Genomic DNA, 23,548 nt, shown 5'->3' with positions numbered 1-23,548 from the left:
TATAACTGTCTTTCTCATCTCAAAGGGAAGAGGGATTATTTGCGTTTGGTCTGTCCTTCCTCTTGTACAGATGAGAGAAGGGCGATTGATTCACAACACGCCTAACTCTGAATTCGGCAGTGGTGGCCACATTCACTTGAATTCGCTTGAACGTAGTCTAAAAACTTACGAGTTGTCCAGATTGGAGGGGATGTCAGGCACCGACCGGTGTTCTGGCTTTCTGCCTTTTAAAGCAGCAAATGAAATCTTACCGTAGGGGTCTGGTATAGACGGGGTAAGAGCCCTGGTTGCAGGGACGGGCCTTATGCCCACCTCCTTCCGTGCAGCCCTCCAGGCTTTTCCCCTGAGTTAGTAAACACTGACGTCCATTTCCTACATTTTCCACTTAGAAAACTGACACTCTGAGAGTACGTGGGTGGCTCAGTTGGTTGAGCATCCATCCAACTCTTGATTTCCTCCTGGGTCGTATGATCTCCTGGTTTTTGAGTTCCAGCCCCGTGTCGGGCTGGAGCCTACTTCGGATTCTGTATCTCCCTCTCTCTCTGCCCCTCCCCAACTCATGCTCTATCTGTCTCTGTCTCTCAAAAATAAATAAATGTTAAAAAATTAAGGGGCGCCTGGGTGGCTCAGCCGGTTAAGCGTCCGACTTCAGGTCATGATCTCATGGTCCGTGAGTTTGAGCCCCGCGTCGGGCTCTGTGCTGACAGCTCAGAGCCTGGAGCCTGTTTTGGATTCTGTGTCTCCCTCTCTCTGACCCTCCCCCGTTCATGCTCTGTCTCTCTCTGTTTCAAAAATAAATAAACGTTAAAAAAAAAATGCTTGCAGATGTTAAATCAAAGGGTGGGACTTCCCGAGTTTTTCCATCTCTAAGGAATTCAACCATCACAGATTGTGGAAACCCTTTCCTCCGCTGTCTAAAAAAGTGGATCATGCTCGTGTATGTTCATACCGTCGCATCGTGCCGACACTTCTGTGCACGTTGTTTATTTAACATGTAGGAACAGTAAATCCACCCATTTTATCGATTAAACAACTGAGATTCTGAAACTACCTGGCTCTTGAGAAAACAGCAGACTGAGGCCAGGCAATTGTTTCAGTGCCTGTTGTCAGGGAGATGTACTGAGATTTTTCTTTTTTTAAATGCTTAGTTTTGAGAGCCAGCACAAGCGGGGGAGGGGCAGAGAGAGGGTGACAGAGGATCCGAAACAGGCTCTGTGCTGACAGCAGAGAGCCTGATGCAGGGCTCGAACTCACACACTGTGAGATCATGACCTGAGCTGAAATCAAGAGTCGGACACTTAACCCATTGAGCCACGCAGGTGGCCCGTATTGAGATTTAAAAAAAAAAAAAAAATTTAATGTTTATTTTGAGAGAGACAGAGCATGAGTGAGGGAGGGCCAGATAGAGAGGGAGACGGAATCTGAAGCAGGCTCCAGGCTCTGAGCTGTCAGCTCAACTAACTGGGCCACCCAGGCGACAACCCCTCCCCCCCTGGCCCCGGCATCGAGATTTTCTAAAAGAACAGCCAAGCAGCTTTGAATCACCTGCCGCCTCCAGGAGATGCTTCTTCCTGCTTCAGAAGCCTCTCCCTTTTCTGTATTGTTATTTCTAAATACATACTCCCTCCCAAAGGGCAGAAATAGGCTCCCAAAGAGAGAGTCGTTTTGTCCTTTCTTCCTTCTGGTGAACCCACACTCCTCTCCTCCTGACCCCACTGGAAGTGTTCACGATGACCAGCAGCATCCTCGTGCAGGATGAACAGAAACCAAACCAAGTGGCTTTTTTAGAGACTGGCTGTTTTCAACCATTTATAGAGAAATGGAAGTGCTGTATGCGGAGCGATAAGCGTAAGTTCATCTAGGGCAAGGACTCATTCGTTCATCCATTCATTCATCGGACAAATGTTACGAAGAGCGTTCTGTCCCCAGGAGTGAGAGGAAGTAGCACGGACTGTGTCTTCATGAGGGCTGCACTTCAGGGCGGAGCAGATGCGCCCCAAAAAGCACCAGCTCCAGGTCCCCCACGGCCGTCGGGGAAGGGAGTGTCAATCCTCCAATCTGGAGGCGGAGTTGGAAGGCAGGCCTGGAGGCGAGGGCCTGGCAGCAGAGAAGTGGAAGATGGGGGGCTGAAGACTGGGCCATCGGTGCCCTGCGGCGCCCTGGCCCTGGATGTGCGGGGAGACAGGCCTGGGAAGGTGGTCGGACTCCCTCGAGGAGCCGAGGGCCAGACTGAAGTTCTGTGTTAGGTGTTACTGAAGGTCATGCTCACAGCTGCCCCCGGGGAGTGGCCAGTGGGGAGGCAGGTTCCTGCCGGCGGTGATAACTACACGGGATGGGTCTGCGACAACGTAGGGGCGAGGTAGGAAGGCCAGAACCGGGGTGCCGGCGGGGAGAGTGGGGCGGGATGGCCCTGGCAGATACCTTGAAGAAGGGACGAGAGCTGGAGAAGCAAGGCACATGGGGGTGAGGACAGAGAGTGGGTCAATGACGACGCTTCCGTTTTGAACTGCGACAGCGGCGCCCATGACTGAAGCGAGGGATGAAAGACAATGACCTTTTTGGTGAGAAGGCTCTGAGTTTAGCTCCGAATGCATGGACAAGAGTCTAGGTCGCATGTTTCTTGTGCTTCCAGAAGGAAGCAGCGGTTACAAGAGAAGCACTCCCTGTAGACCAAGAAAGGAGACTGTCAGCGCTCAGAAGGCACGACTGCCTTGTGAATTTAGGTGTGAAGCGGCACTGGCCTTCCTTCCTTGGATCCCCCTTTCCATCTTCCTCCCCTTTCAAGAGCAACTGAAACACAAAGGTGACAGATGACCGTTACATGGCAGAAACCACATCGGCAACCACACTCCCCTCCCGCTGTTACCCACCCAGTGGTGGCCACGGCCATTCTTGGGGCTGCGGCTCTAAGCCTCATGCTTGCAAATCCTTGGGCTCCTCTGGAGTGAGCTTCATCAGTTTATCCACACAGAGCAGGATGAGGGTGAGGAACCACAGGCTCCAGCCAACCGCGGCCGCGATCCAGCCGTATTCATCCACTCCAGTGTGGCAGCACCGGGCTGCCTGCGGGCAGAAGTCCACATCTGGTGGGGGAAGGGAGGGCAAGAACAACGGGGTGCATCACACCAGCCCACCCAGCTCTTCTCCAACGTCCGCAAGAACAGGCAAGGAGGAAGAATACGGTAGCTAACATTTCCAAAGCGTGTGCATGCGCTATTGCTACGTGCTTCACACACGTTCCCTTATTTATTCCTGCCAGAGTGATGGATACAGTTAGTGTTCCCATTCTACATGAACAAGCTGAGGCTGTGACTCACCCAAGATGGCAGAACAAGAGCTCCAACCCAAGTCTGTAGGAGTCCAAAGCCACATGCTTCACCTCTCTGTGTTATTGCCCGTTACCCTCCTTCATAAGTGCCCGTAAGTAAAAACATTGGGTCATTCAGTGAGGGCAGCATAAAGGGAGCCAGATATAGCATAAAGCAAAACTTTCTAGTAATTGGACGTGTGTGACAGCGGTTGGTGCTTTATGAAGTATGGGCCTTCTTGCCATTGGGAATATTCAAGTGGGGGATGGACAGAAATAAGCCAAAGGTACAAAACCAAGCTCCTGCAGAGGATAGAGGTGGATTTTCCTGGCTTTTTCCTCTTCTAAGTTTCTAAGGCCTCTTTGGCTGCTGTCCTGTGGATGGGGCATTAAAGCCACCTATACTAAATATCATGAGCTTAGATTGAGGCCAAGGCTGAGATAGCTTTTTATATGTGCTATGCATGCAGTTCTGGAGGCCATGAACAAACCACACCGTTGCACAGAAAGGCCAGACAGGCACTCAGCCAGTGGACACAACAACAGAAAGCAAGGAGGCTTAAGATTCCCTCCCAGGTCCAGGGCCACCTCTGCAGTTAGGGCAGTTGCCAGGAGAAGCTTACTGGGACACTGCTCCAGGGTTCCGGGGTCTGGGTGGTGGGTGGTCAAGGTTGCGTTGATGCTGTTCCTTGCTTCTGGAAGAAAAGATAGAAGATGGTCTCAGGTGGTAGGAAAAGTCATTCCCAGGTATAGAGTTTGAAATCTGTTTTGTGAATCAGTAGTGATACTATGAGATTATTATAGATGTTCCACTCTCTAGGTACGTTACGACTTCATGCAACAAAGCCAACTCTCTGTTATGGACTGAACTGTCTCCTCTCCCATGAAGTTCATTGAAGTCCTAACCCACAGGAGTGACTGTATTTGAAAAAAGCGCCTTTAAAGAGGCAGTCAAGGTTAAACAGAGTCATATGGGTGGGTCCTCATCCAATATGACTGGTGTCCTTGTGGGAAGAGGAAGACACATCAGGGAGGCACCTGCACAGAGAAAAGACCTAGTGAGGTCACAGAAGATGGTCATCTGCAAACCAAGGAGAGGGGACTCAGGAGCAAACAAACCTGGTGGTGACACCTGAAGTCTTCAGAACTGTCAGAGAATAGATTTCACTTGTGGAAGCCACCCAGTCTGTGGTATGTTGTTATGACAGCAAATGAATACACTCCCCTTTTCCTTTCACCGTTATCATTCAGAGATGCTTTATCTGCATATCTCATTGACTCATTCCTTCACACCTCATATCCTCCAAATCTCATCTCTTCAGTGGCCAAGGGCCTGTTGTATACAGCTTTCCAAACACTGTTTTAGCTGCTTTCTATACAAAGAGCTACATCCATAAGTGGTTTTTCTAGTATATATTAAAACAATCACTTAAAAATCTAGAATGTCTTTCCATAATTCTTCAATTCCCTTTAAAAACTTGAGCAAATAAATGTTGAAACCTGACTTTGATTCTGTACTTCTGATGATTATGTTGGTATTACTCAGGCAGATGGTTATCACAAAAATGAAGCCCTGTACAAACAAGTCCACAGGTTGCTAGAATATGCAGCCTTTAGAATTGGCTCTCGTTTAATAAGTAAGGAGCACAAAGATAAAAAGTGCTCTAGCAGGAATTCTCAAAGTTCTATCATTTTGGGGGTGAGGTGGGGCTATGGACATGAACATAAAGATCCCAAGCCAGAGAAGCCATTGTCCATGTTCCCTCTCAAACTGACAATGAGCAGATGGATGATCTAAGTCCATTTTGTCCAATATGGCAGTGACTTGTGGCTATAAAAAATTCAGCTTCCTGGTCATATTGGCCACATTTAAAGTGCTCAGTTACCACAATGGATCACCACATTCCAACATACTACCATATTGGAAGCACAGCCTGGATTTGGAGCATTTCTGTAGAGGCCACTTTTAGACAATGGGCTTGAGCCCTGGAAACTTGAGGACGACAAAAGGGCCCACAGTGACCACGGAGCTGAATGCCAACAGGCTGATCAGGTGACCCACCTTGAAATAGCCATAGGCCCCAACTGACCAATTATAACCAGGCACAGTTCCTAAGATTACCAAGAAAGAGGAAAAATTCCATACATTCCCCACACTCCTCCGTTCCGCCCTATAACTACAGCCCCTCACCACCACCGTGTGGCAGACAGTATCTCCTTTACTGTCCTGCCTGCTGCTCCCTTGCAAAACTTCTATCTCATTTGTTCCGCCTTGGGTGAATTCTTTCACTGCCTGTACTGCTGGCCCCCACCCAGCAACTTGCATCATCAAAAAAATGTTTATTAGATAGTGTTAATCTAGGTAGATCAAAACCAAGAGATCAATTTTAAAGATTTTTTTCTGGACATTATATTGATGTTCTGCTTCCTTGAGGATGCCAAAAACAAAAAGCAAAAACACAAAAAAACGTGTGGCTTGGAAACTTTCAAGGCCCCACTGACTCCAGGTCAGCGTGTCCTTCAAAGAAGCTTGTTGTCACGTAGCAGGACAAGTCAGGAGGAAACTTCTTGTTTAGCCAAAGCCATGAAATTGCTGCCCACTAATTTTATGCCACCCACCCACCCAGGCCACTCCAATGTCCTGCCTAAAGTCTAGTAATTACTTTGATGCAATCTGATTGTTACTGTAAATTATTTACAACTAAATGACTTAGAACTCAGTCTTTATTTGTTTTGGAGAGATTGATTCAACATTTAATTTCCCTTTTAACCCAGATGACTTCCTTGGCCTTGACTTTCATCTCCCCTCTGCCCTAGAATGGAAGTGGTCTACATCTAGAGCAAGTGAGTGGAAAAAACCTACTTAATCAGATGCTGGTATTAGGTTAAACCATTTGAAATTGCCATTTCAATAAGTCAAAAAATTGCTCAATATCAGTAATTTTATATGGTTCAAACTGAATAGCTTAGTTATTAATTTCTAACAATTTAAATCTCATCCTCCTCCCTTATAAGCACAGCTGGTCAGGGACTCGTCCTAGGTGGGGTCACTTCCAAAGTACAGGGTGCTGGGAGGACCCAACAATTCAGTGTAGTTACATTTGTCAAGTTTTTTGAGAGCCTATCATAAGCAAGTCTCTGTGAAGGTAAATAAAAGGAGTAAAACAGTCTTACTTGGGGAGGGGTATTGGAAAATAAAACAAATATGCTAACAGTCATTGAATATTTACCATGTGCTAATTTATTGAAAGTTCTTTACCTGCAGTACTCTCATTTCATCTTTATGACAACCCTATATATAAGCACTGCAATTATCCCCATGGTATAAGAGAGAGAACTGGGGCGCAGAGAGGTTATGTAATTTGCTAAAGTTCACACAGCTGGTAAGTTGTGGAAGCCAGAATTAAGTTGAGGTTGAGTGGCTAGAGCTCACACTCCGAACCTTCAAAGAAGAGGTGGTGAGGCTGAGAGAGACAGATACTGCCCTGAGGGGGATGTTGGCTTTGGGAGGGGAAAATCTCAAGGAGCTGTGGAGCAAGATCAAAGCTGGAGGGCAAAGCCAGGAGCTTAAGAGTGTAAGGGAGGTCTCTCTGCGTGAGTTGCAGAGCCCAGCCTGAGAAAGCAAGACAGGGGCTGCCACTCAACCCCTCCAGCCTCTGTGAGAAGACAAGACAATAACTCAACATCTCCCACGCCCGGAGAAGGTAGGAGAATGGTAGGCAGCCTTTGGCAGCTTTCATACCTTAAGGTTTTGTGAAAGTTGCAGAGGAAGTGCAGGATCAAGGGAAGGAGGGAGGACCTTAGGTGAGGATCAGGGGTACAAAGAGGGGATTGCAAACCACAATAGCCAGGGGCACTGAGAAGAAGCCATTGAGAAACAGCAACCAAAAAAATTTTAGGACAGTTTGGTCCCTTGCTGGGAGAAACTGTCAGTACATTGCTTTCTCCTCTTTGTGGCAAAGGCCAATTGACATGGTTGCTCCTGTCCTAGCTAAGGAGTTGATTATTTGATCATGGTCTTAGGTAAACGTAAGACACCCCCACCCCAACCCACCACCTTCTGCCTAATCCTTTAGATGAACTGTTTGCTCTTTCCTTTGTGCAGGACCAACCCTAGCCAAGGAATCCTCCTCCCTCCTTCCCTCCCTTCCACCCTCCCTCCTTTCTTCCCTCCCTTCTTCCCTCCTCTCCCTCCCCCTTCCCAGGGTGGCCAAGAATAAAGTTCACAGTTCTACCTGCCAAGCAAACCAAGTGGAAGGAGGCAAAGACCAGGCTGAGGGCCAGAGTGGCCCGGGGTGCAGGGGTGAGGTGCTTCATGCTGAGAGGAAGGCGTCTGTCTGCACTATCTCCACAGAGGAGTGCTGCGTGCCATGGGTCCTGTATGCACCGTGTCCGCAGGAGCTTGAAAGCAGTGTTGTCAGAGGTGAATTTCTGCTCTGTGTTTGGGGGAAAAGAGAGGGGGTGGAGCAAAAGAAACCAGCTGTCACTCCTTGCTCTTACCTCTCTAGAAGGGAAGCTGAACTGTGTTGGCTGGGGAGGGGTGGGGGTGAGGTGGGGGGAGGAAGGGAGGGGCGATTTATGCAATTCTTCCTTGAGTTCACATTTTATCCCTACTGATAAAAAAGAGGACAGGAGAGAAGTTTTGTGCTCTCCTGGTTCCTTGAAATTGAGCTGGCTGCCTCTTCCATTTGAGGTGGAGCACTGGATTCCTTCTTCTCTTTAGTCCAGTTTTTACTGAAACCTACTGTGTGCACCACACTATGCTAAAGTCTGGGACACCTGCCCTCAAAGTGCTTTTATTACAAACACACCTCTTTGAAACACAGTAATGTTTCAGGAATGACTCCAGAAGGACAAAGTACTTTTGGTTCTTAGCAACAAGAAGCCACATTTACTGATAGGATGCTTCATGAAAAACATGGCATTGGCATTGGGCCTTAAAGGATGAATGGAATTTTGACAGGCAAAGAGAAGAGGAGGGCACTGTAGGCAGGAGGAACAGAGGAGTAAAGGTCCAGAGAGAAGGGGTGCTCGAGAGTCCACTGTGGTTAGAGTGCAGATAGGGGAGGAAACCAGAGGAAGGTGAGGTGGGTATGTGAATGGATAGCCATGAGGCTAGCAGATTGGAGTGCCAGGCTGGGGAGTTTGAAAGAATCAGGAGGCAAGAAAAGGCTTTGTAAAGATTTTGAACCAAGTAATAACATTGATTGAATACCCACCATTTATATGAAAGGCATCATTCTAGGCATTTGGGATTCAATACTTGGGATTCAATGATGCCTGACATGATCTACTCTTGATCCTACTCATGGGCCAGCAGTGAGACCAAGTAGTAAAGAAAGACTTGTGATGCTGTATGGTAAGACTCCAATATAGTATCCTCGGCAGTTGTGGAAATACACAAGAGAGAGTGGTTAAATCTGCCTGAGAGGTATGGGGGAAGCATTCACAGGGGAGGTGACATTTGGGCTGGGTATTAAAGTCTGTATACACAGATGGGAGTGGATGGCCTTTCAAATAAAAGGAATAGGACGCACAAGGGCAAGAGAATTGTCTGTGTGCATGCAGGCCTACCATGTATAGATATATGCACTGTTTTCTTGTACAAAAATTGGTTCAGTCAAGAGAGTGAGAGAGAAAGTCTAGCTCATTCAAAGCTATGCAGAAGGACATGTAAGCCATGTGTAAGCTCAGAGGAAAGGTGTCTTTGTATTGGACTGTGTATTGGAATACATCAGCTCAGAGCAGGCATTGTTTTCTAATTTGCCCTAAGGTACAAACTTCAGTGGTGGCCCTGTATTCTTGGGCTTGAGAGCTGGGGGCGGAAGTGCTTTAAGAAGGCTAATCTGCAGGTACACAAATCTAATTTAGACTTACCACTTGGTTGAACATTCAGTTATTGAGTAGTAGCCACTATGTGCTGGGCCTTTGGTGTGGCAGAGGGATCTGAAGTGGGTAAGGCAACACAGTTCCTGTCTTCAAGAAGTTCAGGGTCCAGTAAGGGAGATGGACAAACAAATGATGACAACACAATGAAATAAGTATGGTGAGGAAGTCTCTACAAAGAATGGGAAAATCGTGGAGGAGAGTTGGGGATTAGGGGATTCAGTGAACATTTCACAATAAAGATGGCGTGCTGACCTGAAACTTGAAAGCTGTGTAGTCCACTAGGTACAGGAGAAGGGAACAGTGTGTGCAGGACCTCCGAGACATGAACGAACGTATGCCCCTTGTCCGGGGAGTAATTACCATCTTGGAAGCACGGGGTGGGGTCACAATGTGTTTGGTTTGACTAAGTACACAGTGTAAATGGTCTTGAATGCCAGACGAAGCAAACTGGACTCTGTCTTACAACTGGGGCACCTTGTAAGGAACTTGTACATGTGGATACCATTATATTTCAGAAACATGGAGGACAATCCACCGAGGGCAGGCCTGGATTCAGCAGATCCTCTCAGAAGCTGTTGCAAAAATCTCAGCCAGATGGGGTGTCTGGCTGGCTCAGTTGGTAAAGCATGGAGCTCGTGATCTCGGCATCTTGAGTTTCAGCCCCGTGTTGAGTGTAGAGCTTACTTAAACAAACAAAAAAAAAAAAACCAAAAAAAAAAAACAACCCAGCCAGAGATGGAAAGAGCCCTGAATTTAAAAGTTGGACTAAGGATAGAGAAGAGGGGAACAGAGTCAAGAGGCATCCAGCTGGCTAATTCAACAGAAGGGAACCCGGGGAGTGGCATCTTGAGTGAAGACACGGTTTCCAGCTGGGGTTCCTGGGTGGCCATGAGGCCAGCCTCGGGTGGAATTCTAGCCTGGCTCTTCTTGACCAAGTGGCCCTGGCAAGTTACTTTATACATCCAAGCCTCAGGTTCTTTATCTGAAAAGGAAGAGGGTCTATCTCATGACTTGCTTTGATGACTTAATGAAGTAATCCATGCGAAGTGCTTCACACAGTGCTGCTGGCCGACGGTAGTAAGTACTCAGTTGACGGAAGGGTCCTTGCACTTAGAAAATATGGGACAAAGGCAGTTTTAGGGGAAAAAAATAATGTTATTTACATATTGGCTTATTTATATCCTGCCTTGGTCTAAAAAGGGCTTAAGGAAGCTTACATAGGATTAATTAAACTAGATAAAATAAATTTGGAATGAGTGGGAAGAAATGAGGCGAAGAAAAAGTTAGGGTAGGAAATACATAAATGAGTTTAGAGCACAAAATGGCATGCATGTTTTCTAAACTTTGTGGCGGTCAGTGGGAAGAGGGTAACATGGTCACGTGCATGATTCATGGGCTGACAAGATGAAAAAAAAAAAACCAAAACAGCGTGAATACAACAGTTCCTGATACCAGACTAGAGAGACATTTTCTCCTTGGGTTCTCACGGAGGTGACATTCCTTAATGGGACGGACACTCTTCTCGACATTTTCCTCACGGTAAACCCCACACTAAGCTTCATAGACGAGGGCTGATTTATCCAGTGGGCCCTAGAGATGACAGCAGTGTGTGGGGTCAACGAGATTTTCAAGGATCTCAAAAATGTTGGAGACCTTCACGAAAAGAGGTTCTCAGCCAAAATATGAACAACAACAGCAGCCTGTGCATTCGAGAAGAAAAGATTTGTTTCTCAAAAGCAAATTTTATATAGTTCATTTTAAATATGGAAACAGAAACAATTGAGTGTAGGAGGTTGGGTGCATGTTCATATGTTTGATGTGAGCGGGGCGTGTCCCTCCAAAATGATGACAGCCTGGGACATGGAAAGGTTTGAAACAGCCCAGCCTAGGGTGGTAGTGACAGTGGTTTGAGTGACACCCCTGATCTAAGCTGACGGCATCGTATCAAATTGTGCCAATGAAAATAATTCTGGATCTAGTAGATGGAGAGGGCAAGAACAGTAATCTGTCCCCTCTCTCCTTTTTAACCCACTGTTGTTTGACTGGGGACTGTTTTAGATGTTTCGAGCCAATGGAAAGAGAAACATTCTCTTAGCAGATGAAAGGATTTTATTATCCTAAAATAGGAAGGGCTTGACTGGTGTCTGCTAACTCATTAATTCCCAAAGGAAGGGCTGCATAGCAACTATTTTCAGAAATGTCACCACTATTAGCTGTTTGTTTGTTTGTTTTAAAAAAAACAGGTCTGTAATAACTCCATGCAGCTGGTTGCCTCACCTAGCAACTTCTCCCATACATTTTATATCAGGTTTGCTTTGGAGAGCGTATGGGGAAGTTGATTGCTTAAAGCTAGACGTTCTGCAGGAACTTCCTCAAGATTTTTTTTTTTAAATAGTTAAGATAGGTGTTTGGTTACACATACTTTTAAAAAAGCCCAGGCTAAAATATTTGTGGCCAGGCTCCATGGTGGTGATTGGGATGGAATTGGCCAGAGGGGTGGGGATTCCATGGCCCTCAGTGCCTCTGATTTTATCTGCTTTCCCTGATAACATTGCATGTAAAAAAAGAGAAGAAGGGGGCACAGTGTTCCCTGTGCTAAAAGACTGAAACCCAGCATTCTGTGGCCTGGAATGGCCTCCTATGGGTAGGATATTTTATGTTAAGGAAGCTTCCCTTGTGATTCTGATAGGCCCCTTTCCCATCCCTTCCATCTCTGGGAAGAGACTACTGCCTTTGAATTTGGGGCTTTGAACTGAGCCTGGGTGGCTCAGTTGGTTGGGTGTTGGGCGTCCGACTTCGGCTCAGATCATGATCTCACGGTTTGTGGGTTCGAGCCCCTAGTCAGGCTCTGTGCTGACAGCTTGGAGCCTGCTTGAGATTCTGTGTCTCCCTGTCTCTCTGTCCCTCCCCTGCTCGCACACTGTCTCTCTCTCTCTCTCTCTCTCTCTCAAAAAAATAAATGAACGTTAAAAAAATTTAAATGAACTTGGGGCTTTCATTTCCAATTAACTGTCCCGAAGAGAATCTTGGCCCCAAATACAACTATGCCTGCTATATTCTAACTTGTGACCAGAGATAGGTCCATAGCTCTTCCTGCAGAGGGCTTTGTCAGAATGTGTTTTCACAAAATAATTGCCAATCTCCAGCTGCTCACAGGACTGAAACATGTAGTTTCACCTGAGCAGGATCTAGTTAACCACACTCACTGCTGTTCCATTATGGCTCTATAATTTGGAGAGATTGAGGAGTACACTTTTAAGAAAAATGAACTCCAATCTGGAAATCATGCCATAGAGTTGATCAAAGTAACAAGGTGAACAAGGTCTAGAGCCCTCCATTTGGAACCATTTCTGAACAGTTCCCAGGATAATTCATTCATTTGCACTAATGCTTCTGTTTGTACCAGACAGAAGTGGGGTTAACAGAAGGATGGGATTTCCTCTTGGCTAAAGCCATCTTCCATGTGGGTCCTGGATCTCATCCCCTCCCTGCCCCCATTTTCTTGGATTGCCCTGCAATCTGTGAACATATTTTGATGATTTCTATGTTTTGCTATTCATTAACAACCATCGTATGGCCATTTTTTTGGGTAAATATTTGGCAGTGATTGAAAAGAATGTGTCATGTAGTTGTGGGGTTCAGTGTTCCGTGTAAGTCCATCACATCAGGAGTGCTAATTGTGTGGTTCACATCTCCTGTATTTTTCCTGTTTTTAAAAGTCTGGTCTGCTTATTCAGTTGAGTACTGAGACAGATGATTGTGGGTTTGTCTCTTTGCTTTGTAGTTTTGTCTGTTTTTGTACTAAATATTGGAGGCTGTAATTAGGCCTCATGCAAATATAGAATTGACAGCCCAGTGAACTGAACCTTCCTTAAAAAGTCATTTTGAAATACCCCTCTCTATCCCTAGTAATACTTTGTGCCATAAAGTTTACTTTGTCTGATGTTACTATACCACCTTTCTTTTGCTTAGTTTTGCATGCTGAATCTTTTCCCATCATGTCTTTGAGTTTTTCTAAATTCTTATTATGTTTTAGAAGTATACCTTATAAAAACATGGTGTAGGACTTAAAAAAAAAAAAAAAAAAACCCAGTCTTACAATCTTCGTCTTTAATTTGGCTGCTTAATCTGTTTACCTTGGCATGTGTTTACTGATCAGTTTAGATTTGAAGTTCTGTCTTACAAGTGCTCTTTGGTTTTCCCATCTGTTTTATATCTCTTTTCTCTTTTTGCTCACCACTTTTGGGTTGAGTCTTTTATTCCCCTTTTTTTAGAGATTACTACACGTTTTCTTGTCTTTATCAAAGTCTAATATTAATTGATACTTTTACCATCTTCCCAAATAATGGGAAGAGCTTGGAACTTTAATTCTACCTGTCCATTCCTGATTTTTCTATCATTACAGTCATGTATTTTAACTATATACATATCTTTTTAACTTGGTAACTCATTATTACTTTTTTTTTTTAATTTTTTTTATTTAGTTTTGAGAGACAGAGACAGAGCACAAGTTGGGGAGAGACAGGGAGAGAAGGAGACACAGAATCCGAAGGAGACTCTAGGCTCTGAGCCATCAGCACAGAGCCTGATGTGGGGCCTGAACTCACAAACTGTGAGATCATGACCTAAGCTGAAGCTTAACCCCTGAGCCACCCAGGCGCCCCTCAGTATTACTTTTTTATTCAGTGAATGTTTACTTAAATTTATCCACATATTTACCAATTTATTGTTCCTTGATTCATTTCTGCATGTCTGGTCTTCCATTTATGATGCTTCTTAAGTATTCCCGCAGTGGAGTGACTAATGCCGTCAGTTTTTGTTCGTCACGATATGTTCTCATCTTCCTTTATTCTTGAAAGTTATTTTCACTGAATGTAGAACTCTAGGTTGACAGATATTTTCTTTCAGTGCTTTAAAAATATGATTCTATTTCTTTTGACTCCCACTGTTTATGTTGAGAACTGTCCATCTAACTGCCCTCTCTCATAAGTAATTTGTCTCTTTTATCTTTGGTTGTTTGTAAAATTCTTGTGTTGTCTTTGGTTTTCAGAAATTTTATTACAGTGTGTTCAAGTATGGATTTCTTTTTAATTGTCTTGCTTGAGGTTTGTAGACAAGTGAATATAGAGTTTGAGGTCTTTCATCAGTACTGAGACGTTGTCGGCCATCAAATACTACTGTCCCATTCTTTTCTCTCCACTGCAGGCTCTAATTCTCTTACTATTTCCTTTATTCTCTATCCTTTTGTTTTCATGGGCTTTATTCTGAATATTTTCTTCAGCCCTATATATTTTTTTAAACTTTTAAAGTATTGATGTTTGACAGAGACAGAGTGGGAGCAGGTAGGGGCAGAGAGAGAGGGAGACACAGAATCCAAAGAAGGCTCCAGGCTCTGAGCTGTCAGCACAGAGCCCAACGTGGGGCTCGAACCCATGAACTGTGAGATTGTGACCTGGTTGGATGCTCAACCAACTGAGCCACCTATCTTTTATTAGAACTCTTATCATCTGTGTCTAATTTATTTTTTTTTAACTACCCATTGGGTTCTTAATTTCAGTTATGTTAGTTTTAGAATTTCCATTTTGTCCACTATGAAAGAACTTTTTGTTATACAGTCTCATTTTTCATATTTGTGAACAGAGTGACCATAATTTTAAAAAATCTGTTTTATAACTTTAATATTTGTTCACCCCCATTGATCTGTTTTTTTTGTCTATTATTTCTGCTGGTTTTCATCCATGTTGCTGTGTTTCCTTATGTACCTGGTTATTTTTATTGTGTGCATAATTGCAATTACACATATTGTAAAAATAAGTAGGATGAGTCATGGGGTTTTTTGTTTGTTTGTTGTTGTTTGTTGTTTTTTTGTTTTTTGTTTTTGTTTTGGTTGGGTTGCCTTACTCAGGTACTTGGGGCCAACAACATTGTGTTACCGTATGTCTAGTCTCCGATATTGGCCTATTTGTAGCTAAGTTGTAGACTTTGTAAGGGTTAATTTATTTTAGTCACCTTTCTTTCTATGTGAGGCTCATTGGAAATTTTTTCCCCCCAGGGAAATAGAGATGAGCATAAAAACGTATATCCAAGATTCTCTACCTCAACATTATATTATTTGTGAAAATGAAAGCCTAGAAGCACCTTATAGCGGAATAAAAGATAGCTTCTATCTGTTAAAAAAATTTTTTTTAACATTTATTTATTTTTGAGAGGCAGAGTGTGAGCAAGTGAGGGGAAGAGAGAGGGAGACACAGGATCCGAAGCAGGCTCCAGGCTCTGAGCTGTCAGCCCAGAGCCTGACGCAGAGCTTGAACCCATGAACCATGAGATCATGACCTGAGCCAAAGTCAGATGCTTGACCGACTGAGCCACCCAGGTACCCAAAGACAGCTTTTAAAATGATGTTTTAGAATGATATATTTTTTTCCTTTGATATTTAATGATTTGGAAAAACACTTGCTATATAATACAAAGCAGAAAGAGCAGGATGTGAAACTATATATCCAGTGGGATTCCAGCTATTTATTACACGTGCATAGGCAAAGAAAAAGCTTGGGAAGCATCCTATCAAGATGTCAGCAGTAGCCATATCTAGAATTAACACTTTGAGACAATTTTTATTTTCTTCTTTACACTTTTATGTGTCTTTCAAATTTTCTGCAGTGAACACATATTACTCTTATAATCAGGCAATAAAATCAAATTAATACATTTTATTTAATTATTCATTTATTTTAAAGATTTTATTTTTAAGTAATCTCTACCACCTGTGTGGGGGCTTGAACTCACAACCTTAAGATCGAGAGTTGCATGCTCTACCGACTGAGCCAGTCAGGTGCCCCTCAAATTAATATATTTTAAAAAAGGATATTTCACAGGAAAGCAATACAGTCACAACAGAGCAGATAGACTACATTTAACAGTACCTATCTGGTTGTGTGGGAAAATTTTCAATGTCAGGAAATCCTTGGTTGCATTAAAGAAAAATCTTAATCAAATTTCAAGTTGTATTGGGGCACCTGGGTGGCTCAGTCCATTAAGTGTCCGACTTCAGCTCAGGTCATGATCTCAGTCTGTGAGTTTGAGCCCCATATCGGGCTCTGTGCTGACAGCTCAGAGCCTGGAGTCTGCTTTGGATTCTGTGTCCCCCTCTTTCTCTCTGCCCCTCCCTTGCTCATGCTCTGCCTCTCTCTCTGTCAAAAATAAGTAAACATTAAAAAAAAATTTTTTTAAACCCCATAGACTCTCAATGTTGGAAAGGGATCTAGAAGCCGTCTGGCCCAATCCTTAACCTAGTAAGGATCCTCTCCTGCAATGAAAGGAGAAGTTAGAGAGTTTGGTATGGCTGCATTTGACTTCTCCTGGCTCTCAAGGTTGTGACTTGGACTTCTGCTAAAATGCCTCAAGTAGCAGGCTTCTTACTAATTGTTAAGGCAGCCAGTTCCCCTGTGGGATAGCTCTACCTGTTAGAAAAGTTAGTGAGTTACTAGCATCAAACAGGTAAGGGCATTTTAAGGTGAAGTTAATAAACAGTAGGAGGGCAGGTCCTGTTCAGCTCTGCAGCCCTATGGGTGGCTATTTCTGGCTCCTTCATTCCCAGCCTTACCATTTGTACAAAATATTTCTGTTGGCACAACACTGCGTGTGGTCAGATTCATTTTGTGTTTAATAAACAGAGATGCGTGTTCTCAAAGCGTAATTTTAAGCTAAGGTTTTGAGGAAATAAACTACACGTTTGTGGTGAACACTCAGCCAGTTTTTCTTTTCCAGTTTGTCCATGTGAAAAGTAAAAAGGACCAGAGAGCCGAGTCAGAGATTGTTGGCCTTCCTTCCCGGCATCCAGCTTCTTCTCTCCGGCCGTGTCTTCTGGTCTCTTCTGTAACCTTCCTTCACCATCTGTCTCTTGTCCAGGCTGCCTGTGGCTTGGACAGCCAGCCCTGAGTCAGGAGTCCTGGGTTCCCTTTTCACGTTGTCACCCTCTGTGTGACCTTGGGGGAAGTCATGTAACCTTGGTGATGATGCTTCCCAAGAGATGTGGTGGGGGTTCTCTGGGAGGGAGTCACTTGGGGAAAAATCCAGGGAAATGTTGCCTTCAATCCTCTGTGAGAAAATCTTTGTCTGGGTTCCCCAGGACTCTCCAGAGGGGATAAACTGGTTCTGCTACATATAGTACCTGATACAAAGGGATGTTATGTCCTTTGAGAAACAAACAGGAAAGCTATGAAGAGAGCATGAGAATCAGGGGCACATATTCTGCGTCAGTCTCTGCCACTAATTTGCTGCGGGACTTAGGCACATCCCTTCACCCCCTGGGGTCGTTTGCTCATCCCTAAAGCAAGGGCATTGGACTAGAGGATCTCAAAGTTTTTCTCCAGGGGTACAATTCTGTGACTCTGCTCAACACAGTATATTAAATGGAGAAGAAACTAGAGGTGGGAATTGTGCTGAAAAGAGCCTCACCAGTGGATTTGGGGGAAAGTATTATTACAGAAAAATAACTGGGGAGGCTCCCGAGTGACAAATTTGGAGATCTGATGGGTAAAACGCATCCATGACAAACGTTGAGGCATTCTCTTCATGATGAAATTTTATTTTCCTATATCTCACTTCCAGTCAGTCTGTGACTTGGCAAGTGAAGACAGGAATGAAAGGGGTGTAAAGTGGGTTTGCTTGGTCTGGAGAGGAGAGGCAGAGAGACCAGGTCAAGAAACGTGGAGGCGGAGAAAAAGGATGCGGGAGGGTTCCATGATGGAGGGTCTTCTCCTAAGGAGTGAGACTCAGCCTTGTGCTGAGGGGAAGGAGGTGAGATGAGATGGAGGGGAGAAGAGAGTGTGCCAGTCAGTGAGAGACGTTGGAGGGCTCTTTCTTTTTTAGGGCATGATCTGGGGGACAGAAAGGTGTAGAACATCCGTGAGGACCCACCTGATGTTGGATGTGCGCCATTGTGCACTCTGACACTCACTGGAGGGAGTCCACGGCCAGGAGGGAAAGGGAATGTACGCGGCAGGAGATGATTCTGGTTTCAGCACAGAGAACACTGACTTCAGTGTGCTGATGACGTGAATCTTGGACATTACTGTCAACAAATTGCATTTGTGTGTGTGTGTGTGTGTGTGAGTTGAATGTCATTCCCTCTCTTTTTAGCAACCTCAAGCCATTCTCTGTCTCTAGTACTTTGTCTCCATTAATGCATATTGTGAAGGTTTGTAGATGGTGGGGTCAGTGCCTGGCCAGTGGTGGGAACTGCTAGGTAAGTGGATGTTAAAATCAATTATGTGAAGGAAGGTCATCTGGCCAGAATTCAGTTCAGAAAAATCAGACACTTTTTGTGGAGAATCAGGTTGTTACTTCTGCAGCTACAACTTTATTTTTGGATTAAATTCCTTGCAAGCATTTTAGCTTGCTCTCCACTTACCCCTTTTCATTTTTTAAATTATGATGATCTCCTGAAAGTTGATCCTGTACCGCTGAACATGTGGTCGTGCACAGTATCTTCCTAATCCCCGGTAGAGGGATACAGGAACAAAGGAGGCCCTTTGTTTAAAGGAATGTCCACTTTGAAGAGATGTACGGGGAGTGCTCGCCTCTTTAGCTGGTCAAGAGCCACCTTATAGAACGTCCTCGGGCACAAAAGTGCCTCGCCTGAGACCTGCCCAGACAAGTGTAAAGTGGCCCAAACTGGCATTGTGCCCCAGACTTGTCTAAAGAACAGGAGTAGTGGTACGAAACCACTAAATGTCCAAAACAGTACTCTTACAGGTGGCCTTAGGGGATCGATTCTGTTCTAAGGGGGTTGTTTCCCTCAAGACCTCGTGCCAACTCTAAGTGTCATTTTCCTTTAAAGCATTGGGTTGAGAGGTGCCTGGGTTCCTCAGTTGGTTAAGTATCCTATTCTTGATCAGGGCTGAAGTCATGATCTCACGGTTTGTGAGTTTCAGCCCCGTGTGGGGATCTGCACTTGGAGTGCGGAGGCTGCTTGGGATTCTCTCTTTCTCTCTCTCTCTCTCTCCGCGCCTCCCCTGCTGGCCCTCTCTCTCAAAGTAAATAAATAAACTTAGAAAATAAAATCTTTAAATGAATAAATAAGGAAGGATGCTTTCAGGCCAGTGAGTGGTCAGGACTCAGTCTTTGGCTCTTTTCTGCCCGTCGCCGGAAACCCTCTTGAGGCTCATCACTGTGAAGGGCTCTCCTCTCCCCTTTTCTCTCCTTCCTCCACTGTTGAGATCACAGGAGAGAATCTGGGAAGTTTACTTTGGTCCTAGACCACCTGGACTGTGGGTGCTCGCACTTGAATTGTTCCGACCTTGCGTGAGTCAGTGATGCTATGAGATGCTGCGTGTAAGATACCGAGCTCAGTCGGGACACTTGCAGAGAGATGTAAAAGATACCTTTATGGGATTCAAGGTGATTGTGCCACAAGCACCTAAAAGATCAGGAAAAGTAGAAGTTGCCAGTTTCTACACGTGCTGGGCCCCTAGAGCTCACAGAATTGTCTTGGATTATTAACTGTCTCTTCCTTGAAAAAAATAGAGGAAATCTTCCCACGAGGCTAATTTTCTCCTCAGTTCCTTCCCTGCTCCCTCCTTCCTTTTCACAGCCTGGTATTTTGGAAGAGTTGTTGGTATTGTCTTTCTTCACCGGCCAGTGACTTCCCAGTTCCCCAGTCTCTGAATTCTGCCTCCTTCATGCCCCTGAAGGAGGTCCATCAGTGTCACCAGGCACCTCCAGATGCTTCTCAGCTCTCCTGTTGTGTGAGCCCTCCATGATTCTTGAGACACTTCTCTCGAATTCTCTTTCTTCTGACTGTTCTCCTCGATCTCCATTCCTGGTCCGTCTCCTCTGTCCTGCCTTGGAACCTTTCAGGTCTCCCACACTCAGCCCTGATTTCACTGCTTCCCCCTTGTCACAGACCGAATTGTGTCCTCCACCCCGCCCCCCCCATTCATATGTTGAAGTCCTAACCCCACACCTCAGAATGTGACCTTACTTGGAAATAGGGTCTTTGTAGAGGTAATGAGTTAAGATGAAGTCATACTCTCACTGGAGTAGTCTGGGCCCCTGCCCCCAGCCAACATGTCCTTATTAAAAGGGGAGATTTGGACACAGACACACACACATGTGAAGATGAAGTCAGATCCCAGAGGCTTCTGTAGCTAAGGAACCCCAGAGATGGCCAGCAAATCACCAGCAGCCAGGTCAGAGGCATAGAACAGATTCTTCCCCATAGTCTCAGAAGGAATCGTAACGCCCCACCCCCATCACCTTGATCTTAGACGTCCACCTCCAGGACTCCTAGACGATGAGTTCTGTTGTTTACGCTACCCAGTTTGTGGTGTCCCCTGTCGAGGCAGTTCCAGTGAGCTGATAAACCCCAGGCCAGTGGTGGACCAATGTGTTGGTCTAGAAGCCTCTTCACTCTTAAACATTATTGAGAACCCCAAAGAGCTTTGGCTTATGTGGATCCTATATACTAATATTTCCCACACTAGGAATTAAAACTGAGAAATTTAAAAATGCTTGTGTGTGAACTCATTTAAATTCATACGAACCTGTTTATTATGTTAGTATAAACACCTCTTTTTATGAAAGTACTGTATTTTCCAAAACAGTTTTGTGAAGAGTAGCACTGATTGCTTTCTTTTGCAAATCTCTTTAATGTGTGACCAACAGAAGACAGCTGGGTGTCTTTTGCATATCTATTTTTACATTCAGCTCATTGCTCTGTGTTATTTTTTTTTTTTTTTTGAAATATACGATGAAAATCTGGTCTCACGTAACTAAGTAGTTTTTAGAAAGGGAAAAAAAATTTTTTTTAATTTTATTTAAATTCAAGTTAGTTACCATATAGTGTAATAACTAACACTACTACAGTAGTAGAATTCACTACTAATTCTAGAGTAGAATTTAGTGATTCATCCCAGGAAAAATGTTTTACTAGACTTTTCAGTAGTTGTGGACATTTTTCTTTGATACTATAGGCCTTTTAAAAAATTTTTGTTAATGTTTATTTATTTTTGAGAGAGAGACACAGAGTGTGAGCAAGGGAAAGGTAGAGAGCGAGAGAGGGAGACACAGAATCCGAAGCAGGCTCCAGGCTCTGAGCTGTCAGCACAGAGCCCCACGCAGGTCTGGAACCCAGGAACTGTGAGATCATGACCTGAGCAGAAGTCAGACGCTTAACTGACTGAGCCACCCACGTGCCCCAACAAGTAGTACTTCTAAAAGCTTAGTTGCAGTGTGGACTCTGAAACCAAATCAATGACCTTTTCATTAAAATCCCTTGGTTAAGCATGTACTTTTCAATGGATCGTTTGCCCAAGCATGACTTTATAACATCATGCATTGGGCATTTGGGAAATAATGGTTCATTGAGTTTTGCAGATCTCCCAAATGCTGTCCCATTTCATTATACAATAACTTTTAAAACTCACATTTATAAATATCCCCACAGAAATATCCTCATCAGAAAAGTTGTTAGCATTGAGAAGCTGTCACGTTCATGTGGGCGCATAAAAGTTTTCCAAAATGTTAATTGTTGTTTGAGAGTTAGAATTTCATCACTGGCAACAAACAATGTCAGTTGTTTTCCTTTGAAGTGACAGAATCATTTGGATCATTTCTGAGAAAATGCCTGCCAAATGCCTATGTCTGAATAACCACAGTGTGTCAGCTGTTCTTTTCAAGTAAGAATGGTGTTCTGTCAAAATGGCTAATTCAGCTGGCAAGTCAAACCATCACTCTTCTTACTTCGTTATGCCACAAAAGGGCTTTATGTGTGCTTTCTGTTTTGTCACACGGGATATTAACGATGAAACAATATTTCGTCTTTTGCCTGGGCCACAGTGCTGGTCTCAGAACTGCTCTGTCTGCTGCGGGGATTGCCTCTCCTTGCGTCCACTCTGCAGTTAGTAATGTGTTTTCTGGGGCTCCTGGGTGGCTCAGTCAGTTAAGCATCAGACTCTTGATTTCAGCTCGGGTTGTGATCTCCTGGATTGTGGATTCGAGACCCTTGTCAGGCTCTGCAGGCAGCTCAGAGTCTGCTTGGGATTCTCTCTCTCTCTCTGCCCCTTCTTCACTCTCTCAAGATAAATAACATTAAAAAAAATAAATATGTTTTCCAAGTTGTGCCATTTACCCCTACCCTACCTGCTTCAGAGCTGTCAAGGGCCCCAGATGCTCTTGTGATGAAGGCACAGTCCTTAATACAGCCTGCAGATCATGTCCTCATCCTGCCCGCTTTCTCCTCACCCCCTCGTTCTCTCTGCCCTGTGTATACTACCTTCTTTCCCCAAGAAGGAGTCAAGTTACACGACTTAGAGAGCTGTGTTCTCTCCTTCAGTGTACCCATCTTAGTTCTGACACATTTGTCCCCGTGGTTATTTAACAATTTGATTACTGAGACTAGACTGTCTCAGCTCTGGGGCCACACTACCTGGGTTCAAGTCCCCTCTCTACCACTTGCTAGTGAGCAACCTTGAATGTGTTACCCATCTCGGATTGCTAATCTGCAAACCAGACAAACAATAACAACGAGGGTTTTAATAATACCTATTTCTTAGGGTTTTGTCTTAAATTTGCCCGTAGTGGGCATCATCTGTTTGCCATTGATATTAGGATTATTACTTTTGCCTGCCCTGCTAGAGTTTACCACAACAGGCACTGTTTTGCCCAATTCGTACCTTAAGCGCCTAGTGCCTTGCCTGGCACTTCATAGTTGCTCAGTCAATACTTTTGAGATTATTTTATTTTATTGTCGTTTTAATTAAATGTTTGATTTTCTTCAAATTAGCTGATGGATACAAACTGTAAAAATCAAGTCGTACAAAGGGTTTGAAAGAGCAATGCTCAAATCTCCTTCCTCTCCATTCCATCTGCAGCCTTGTTCTTACTCTTGATTAATTTTTTCTTTTTGTGGTTACTTTCAAAATCTCCAGGGGTGCCTGGGTGGCTCAGTCAGTTGAGCGACCGCCTTCGGCTCAGGTCATGATCTCACGGTTCATGGGTTCGAGGGTTCGAGCCCCACATCAGGTTCTGTGCTAACAGCTCAGAGCCTGGAGCCTGCTTCGGATTCTGTGTCTCCGTCTCTCTCTGCCCCTCCCCTGCTCATGCTCTGTCTCTCTGTGTCTCAAAAATAATGTAAACATTAAAAAAAATTTTTTTTTAAATCTCCAAATAATATGCTCATGCTGCTCTTCTCAGTTTATCGGTGTTTGACATTATCTTTTGAATTGAATACTTGTTTCTTTTTGGTCTCTCCCATCTCCACTAAAACGTAAGCTCCATAAAAGCTGTGACTTTGGGGCGCTTGGGTGGCTCAGTCGTTTGAGTGTCCGAATTCAGCTCAGGTCATGATCT

At 44.5% G+C, this 23,548-nt stretch overlaps 2 protein-coding genes across 7 annotated transcripts in view; one reads left to right on the top strand and one right to left on the bottom strand.

Moving 5' to 3' along the window:
- Positions 1-1,498: 1,498 nt before the first annotated feature.
- TMEM213 (transmembrane protein 213) lies at positions 1,499-7,721 on the bottom strand. Of its 2 annotated transcripts, XR_007150466.1 has the most exons (5): positions 7,543-7,721; positions 3,931-4,002; positions 2,871-3,083; positions 2,422-2,790; positions 1,499-2,097 (listed from the first exon to the last, which is right to left on the bottom strand). XR_007150466.1 is itself a non-coding variant. In XM_047850748.1 (4 exons), the coding sequence occupies exons 1-3, from the start codon at positions 7,622-7,624 to the stop codon at positions 2,914-2,916; spliced, it is 324 nt and encodes a 107-aa protein (XP_047706704.1). In that variant the 5' UTR covers positions 7,625-7,721; the 3' UTR covers positions 1,499-2,790; positions 2,871-2,913. The 2 variants fall into 2 exon arrangements, 1 of the variants encoding a protein (XP_047706704.1); XM_047850748.1 differs by having other exon boundaries at positions 1,499-2,790.
- Positions 7,554-23,548, top strand: part of ATP6V0A4 (ATPase H+ transporting V0 subunit a4) — a 98,604-nt gene continuing 82,609 nt past the window's right edge. For 4 of the 5 annotated variants that reach the window (XM_047850746.1, XM_047850743.1, XM_047850740.1 and 1 more), the window contains exon 1: positions 7,554-7,730. The gene's annotated coding sequence lies outside the window, so the exon portion shown is untranslated. Of the gene's footprint in view, positions 7,731-10,027; positions 10,274-23,548 lie in introns of those variants that run through there. The other variant, XM_047850742.1, reaches the window with a different exon arrangement.

This window comes from Prionailurus viverrinus, chromosome A2 (assembly GCF_022837055.1).
Source record: "Prionailurus viverrinus isolate Anna chromosome A2, UM_Priviv_1.0, whole genome shotgun sequence".
In the NCBI taxonomy this organism is placed as follows: domain Eukaryota; kingdom Metazoa; phylum Chordata; class Mammalia; order Carnivora; family Felidae; genus Prionailurus; species Prionailurus viverrinus.
This window is presented reverse-complemented; position numbering and strand designations above follow the sequence as displayed.

Coding starts and splice junctions, on each gene's coding strand:
- TMEM213 (XM_047850748.1), bottom strand. CDS start 7,624: ATGAAGCACCTCACCCCTGCACCCCGGGCCACTCTGGCCCTCAGCCTG. Junction 4,003..7,542: donor CCACTTGGTTTGCTTGGCAG/GTAGAACTGTGA, acceptor CTTTTCTTCCAG/AAGCAAGGAACAGCATCAAC. Junction 3,084..3,930: donor AACCCTGGAGCAGTGTCCCA/GTAAGCTTCTCC, acceptor TTCCCCCACCAG/ATGTGGACTTCTGCCCGCAG.